The sequence below is a fragment of the Rhipicephalus microplus genome, chromosome 5, assembly GCF_043290135.1.
Source record: "Rhipicephalus microplus isolate Deutch F79 chromosome 5, USDA_Rmic, whole genome shotgun sequence".
Classification (NCBI taxonomy): domain Eukaryota; kingdom Metazoa; phylum Arthropoda; class Arachnida; order Ixodida; family Ixodidae; genus Rhipicephalus; species Rhipicephalus microplus.
The window spans coordinates 29,818,994-29,825,463 of NC_134704.1; the positions used below are offsets into that span (position 1 = coordinate 29,818,994).

The window sequence follows — 6,470 nt, forward strand, 5'->3', positions numbered from 1 at the left end:
CATGACTCGTTGACAAGTTCCGCAATTCCGCAGCAAACAAAATTTTGTTATAAATTATTAAAAAACAAATTTTGTTAAATATACTTATTTGTTTTATTTGCAATAAAATTTTATTATGATAACTTACGTATTTTTATCAGTTTATATTGAGTTGTATTTAGTTGCTGCGAGACCACTACAATTCCTTTCTGTGCACACCGCCAGCAAAATGAAGGCCAGCGGTTTGGTAAGTTATCAATTCTCAGAAAATTACTTGTGAAGTTCACTTTTCGAGATCGAATAAAATTGATCAGTACAGCGTAGAGTTTGTGGGATGTGCGAACACTTGCAAGGTTGTTCCGCCAAGCTATTTTATAAGGCTAGTTTGGTGCCACATGTCCACGTGTGGTGGACCTGTATGCTAAGCCTAAGGCACTGCCATCTGAATCCCGGCTTTGCCTCTGCATTCTAATTGCGAGTCTGTACAATGCCAAGCTCCTGTTGACTTCTTCGTTACTGGTGCATTTGCGTAAGCCGGTGGAAATGGCGCAATTCTGTATGTGGACTGATGGCTGAAGTGTCTGCCAGTTGCCGGGCTACCTGTCGAGTTGGTATTCGATGTAATCATAGCGCAGGTACGGTGTTGTAAATAATTGCTTAGTACACCTACTGGTGAACCTGCTAGATATCTGTAGACGCAGCCAAAGGGTCGATGGAAACCCAAATTATAGAAATATGATTGTTGACTTCCACGAGAACGGACATCGGCATCATTGCTACACCGTCGTCCGACGAATGTGTGCATTTTTTGGGCAAGAACTATCGTTTAAACAGCGGAACAGCTAATGTTACAGAACGTTGCACTGATTTGCAGCATTGACAGATAAATGCACCGACTTCGTAAAACATGAACTGGATAATTATGCTGTTGTTAATGCGACCCCGTGGGACAGAGACCATTTTTAAACTGGTTCCAAATCGTTGCTAGCGCTCTGTCGTATTTTAACTGCCCACATTTTCCATTTTGTGCGCTCGCATTCGGAAGGATCAGAAACAGGTACTGTCTGTTTGTCACCAGTGGCTTGTCCGTGTCTTACTTTAACGAATTACCGCGCGATGTGTCTTTACAGCTTAAGCAGTATGAAATCATCGGGCGGCATCTGCCAACCGAAAAGAACAAGTACCCCGCCCTGTACAAGATGATGATCTTCGCTCCTGACAAGGTAGTTGCCAAGTCCCGCTACTGGTACTTCACCCGCAAGCTGAAGAAAATGAAGAAGACGAACTCTGAGATCGTCTCCATTCGTCGGGTGAGTTGATCGCAGCCCGTCGACCTCCGAAGGCTAAACTACTAATCGTACTGCGCCACTTAAAACCCAGCCTTGGCGTGCACATGCCTTGATTGGTCAGAGGTGACGCTAGAGCAACACGACAAATGTCGCATGCATTTTCTTCCATCATTGTGGATTCTGCACTGAACATTTTGTCGACATTGTAATGGTAAGGAAGTGATGAGACTTCATCACGTTTTCCAATTCATTATTGTTGTTTACTAAATACCCAAACCCACAGTGGCACCCCTGTTTTAGCCAGCTGTAATTTTTTGGCGTGCTGTGAAAGAAAGAGAACCATGAAGATATAAACACTACCTTCTTTAAATTTGAGTGCTTTTGGCATTGTAGCTTTTATGTTCGAGGACAATATGACAATCTGCACTGCCATCACCGTGTTGTGGCTGTGCCATAGTTATGGCATAAATTCAAGCGTTTCAGCTGTGTTTCTGTGATTATTGTAGTAAAAGTGGAACATAGAATTAGCCCTTTTTTTTTCTTGCTTTAGGCTCTTACAAGCCAGCTACATGAATTCGGATTTGCAAGTTTGGCATATCTTGATAGACCACTGATGAATCAGATTGCTGCTGTTGTGTTTTTAAAAGCACAGTGTTTTCTGAATTTTTTTTAAGTACTACGACTGAAAATTTTATTTGAGTGTCATGCATTTGACTTTCTATCTCCAAGAACTGCCCATTTAATTTGTATTTCCTGCCTTTTGTGTTGGTGCCAGATTTACGACAAGACTCCGATGAAAGTCAAGAACTTCGGCGTGTGGCTGCGGTACAACTCCCGTAGCGGCACCCACAACATGTACCGGGAGTACCGGGACATGACGGTGTCCGCTGCTGTCACCCAGTGCTGTGAGTGTCTACACTGTGCTCCTGCATTTGACCTCTTCAACTGCTCTAGGAAAAGGGAAAACTGAGTTTTATGAAAGACAGCTGCGTACAAACTAGACCCGGACGCTTCATTATTGTACAAAGACATACATAGGGAACATACACTTTAATATTACGAATTCTCAGATGTTCCTCAGAAACAAATTTTCTAAAAGCACCACAGTGGTGGCGGATAGCATGAGCTTTCTTGCAAGCACAGCATGTGTTGCAGTTGTCAAGGCACTACCAAAAAATGCAAAGGTGTGCCTGCTTTTTTGCATAACTCTTTCCTCTTTATGAGATACATATATGCCCATAACAAGGGTCATATAAATTAAGAGGCTTTATTGTCACATTTAAACTGCATGAGCATTTCGTAGTGCCCTTTTTGTTTATTGCACCCTGTACCGTTTCCAGCATGGGTCTTGTCTGCCTTTGTTGGTCAGAAATGGGTGCAAAAGGAAAAAAGCTTTTGTCGCATGCATGTCCACTTTTGTGAACATTGCACTGAACCATTAGCTGACAACTTAAGACTGTCTGATTGGCATGCCAAACACATTCGCTCACGTTTTTTGACGTGCGATGTCGATGTTGTTGCTCTGCACATGCATAAACAGTACCATAATAAATTTTCTTGTAAAACGATTTAAATGGGTGGGGGATGGAGAAAAAAAAAGCTTGTTTTGTTTGAATTGTATTCCTTGTTGCTAATGTGAGTGGCGCCAGGAAAAATGAAATGACCACTTGCTGCAGATCGTGACATGGGTGCTCGACACAGCGCCCGGGCTTCCTCGATTCAGATAATCCGTGTTGAAGAGATTCCAGCCAACAAGTGTCGGCGACCCCACGTCAAGCAGTTCCACGTAAGCCTTTTCTTTTTATACAAGGGGATTTATCTAGATTGTGGCAGGTAGTCTTGTGTTATGGTACTGTTGGAGGCGTGTTATAAAATGTGAAGTTTATGACGTTATCGAGGTTCATAAGAAGATAGACATGAACTACGTCTATTTTTCAGGCACTTGGTGGATAGCGCCCTATACCGTTTACCAGCTGCGGCCTTGTCTGCCATGGTTGGTCAGAAATGGGTGCAAAAGAAAAAAGGCTTTTGTCGCATGCATGTCCACTATTGTGAACATTGCACTGAACCATTAGCTGACAGTTCAATGTTTTGATGATGCGGCAAGTGCATAAGTTTTTTAATTTTTGCAGACAGGGGGCTGTTAATGAGATGCATGTTCAAGAGATTGAGGTGGTAAATATGAATACATTTGGAATAGTCTTCAATCATTTTCAACTAAATGTAATCATCAATCATGACTGTTAATTCACTTGTTGAATGTTTACAATGTGTGCAGGAATAGATATTTCTCAGAATTCGAATTGCCTAGCATGCTTTATATGGTACTGCTTTGCCAGTGGAATTACTGTGCTATCGGGATTACATTGTACCACTTTTTATATCCAGGACAGCAAAATCAAGTTCCCCCTGCCGTCGAGGATCAACCGGAACTTCCATGCCCCCAGGTTCACAACAGTGCGACCACAGGCAAAGTTCTAGACTCCCCAAGCTTCAAAGGGTTCCCAATAAACTGCTGTTGGCCTGTAACAGTGTCTTGTTTCTGCATGGCTACCTGCCATTGTAGTCTAGTGGTTAGGGCACTTGACCATAGGCTCCGAGATGGCGGCATTGAACATAAAACTCGTATGCGAGCGGTAATGATAATACTGAAGAGATGACGGTGACTTGGTCTGTAATGATAAAACTGAAGAGATGACGGTGACTTGGGTGTTCCTACGCATGTGTTGAGAGCATGCCACTAAAATCCAGAACTGGCAGGATGCTGTGTGATTGAAGAGGAGGAGGGCCATTAGCACAGGACATTGCCAAAGGTGCCTGGCGGCAGGCAGTATTGTCTTGGGAAAAATAAACACCGCTTGGTATGTGGCTGACTACAGTCAAAACCAGCACACAATGCTGCCAATGAATGAGCCACAAAGCGGGAGGGAACCGAAGGCAAGGCTCATCAGCTGAAAACACATTTTTGACTCCGCCATGTTGGAAGTACATGCGACTTGCAGATGCTAGCAGAAGGGGAGAGAGTGTGCTGATGGCAGCCCCTTCCTCACAATGGCATGGTCAATTCAATAAGGCACAGATTTCGGCAAAAGTTTTCCAGTGCAGCACCTTGGCGAATCCATTTAGTAATTGGGCATGCACATGGTGGAAATACAATGACGAATCGGTCGGGTGTGTAACTGTTCGCTGCTACAGAACGTTTCAGTATCCCACGAAATGCCAATGAAAATGACTGATAATAACGATGCTACTTGAATTGCTATTGTTCAGGAAAATCCTCTTTAGTACTATAAAATTACCGTGGCAAATTGTGGAACATCAGTCAATGCTTCGACCGAAGCAGCTGCTTGTCAACTGTCGAGTAGCAGTAACTGCCCCCACAAGCAGTAGCTTTGGGTCCGTTCGATTCGCCTGTAACACGTGAACCAGTTCACGAGGTGCTAAACTTTGCCATTCGTTTCAGCGGTGCAGCATTGACGACCTCTGAACCCTGCCATTCGTTTCAAAAGCTGCAGATAAGGTACAGCACTGGCTCACAATTTTCCAGCACCTCCTACGCTGACGGTGCCGGCTTGGAGCAGACGACGCAGCACATCGGCGTAGGCGCCGTACCCGCCTCTACTAACGCGGTGTGTTTTGCCAAGATGTTTGCGCCTCATAAACTGTTCGCATGTGCGGTTTGCATCGTTAGTGTAAGGAGAATGGTGTAAATTGAGCAAACAGAAATAAGGCCTGCACCTTGTCAACACGTCATTCATTTCGGTTGTCGCACTGTGCCTGCACTGCTGAACTCGCACTGCTTAATTTCTGAACTTCGCATGCACAGCCGTGAACCGATCCCAGTTAGTGCAGGTGAATTGACAACTTTTCGAAAGAGCTGATTTCACAGAAATTCTTGTTAGCGGCAGTGGCGTCGATTACGAGGAAAAAATCGGCTGGTTCGCGAGCGAAAATTAGGGATGCACATAAATGAATCTTTGGTATGAGTGAGAAATGAACCCAAGTCTTCTCCACGGCAAGTAGGTGTTCCAGTGCTTAAAAACTGCTTCGTAAGAAAATGCTACTATTGGAGATTGAACAGACGACACCTAGCGGCGAGCGAAGAAACCACACGGTGTGGGTTACTCCTTAAGTCGTTTGCGAGTCTCAGTATGTTCACATGTGTGAGTGAGTCCTGCACATCCTTGGAAGGCAGCTTATTCTGTTACGGTGTCAAATGCTTGTACATACGCCTACATAATGTACACAAGCATTTCACCTTCTGAGACTAATGTCTAATAAGCTAGTGTGTGCACGTGTCAAAATCGGGCGAAGGGCAATAATCGTACCAATACCCTACAATCATTTCTCAGTGGATGCCACTTTGTTTTTCGAGCACATCACATAGTGCATCCACAAAGGCCGATTAGTGGTAAAAAATAATCTTGTATGAATATCCAAATTTTTGAACGAATATTACAGTATTCAAATTTGTTTCAATTTGAATTCATATTATTGAAAATTTTGAAGTACTTGAAATGAACGAATCGGTGTATATTAGTCTGCATACAACCTCTTGTAAAGGTAGTTTTACTGCAGTAGAGGGGCTGCTGATCCGTGAAAGCACCAGCTTAAGTGTATGTTAGTGTGTATGTAACCCCCTGAAAAGGTGGTTTCAGTGCAGTAAAGATTTCCTCAGCCGTGAAAACATTTATAAAAATGTATGCACATTAGTTCGCAATTCTGGCTGCAGCGGCTGCATTTTCGATAAAGGCCAAAATGTCGTAGGCCTGTGTGCCCAGATTTGTGTGCATGTTAAAGAACCCCAGGTAGTCAAAATTTCTGGATCTCTCCACTATGACATCCCTCATAATCATATGGTGGTTTTGGGACGTTAAATCCCACATATTAGTTTGCAAGCATACCCTTTAAAGATGGTTTTGCTGCACCAAAAGACTGCTAAACTGTGAAAACACCTATCCAAGGCAAATGCGCATTGCCGCGAAGCTTCAAATTATGGTTTAATGAACCTTAACATCGATTCACTATTTTTGATTAAGTTTAAGAGCTTTTATAGAGCCTTATATGCTCTAAAAAACTTTAGTACATAACATACTTTGCAGGTTATCACTTGCATTTTGATAGAAGTCAAATCCTCCTACTATTCAGTTTTCTCAACAATATTGTGCAGGTTAGTCAGGTCATGACAAATATGAACTTTTT

General features: G+C 43.1%; 1 protein-coding gene across 1 annotated transcript; it reads left to right on the top strand.

Moving 5' to 3' along the window:
• Positions 1 to 73: 73 nt before the first annotated feature.
• On the top strand, positions 74 to 3,797 carry RpL18A (ribosomal protein L18A). Its single transcript, XM_037425860.2, has 5 exons — positions 74 to 226; positions 1,110 to 1,289; positions 2,044 to 2,173; positions 2,945 to 3,054; positions 3,657 to 3,797. The coding sequence occupies exons 1-5, from the start codon at positions 116 to 118 to the stop codon at positions 3,747 to 3,749; spliced, it is 624 nt and encodes a 207-aa protein (XP_037281757.2). The 5' UTR covers positions 74 to 115; the 3' UTR covers positions 3,750 to 3,797.
• Positions 3,798 to 6,470: the final 2,673 nt, after the last annotated feature.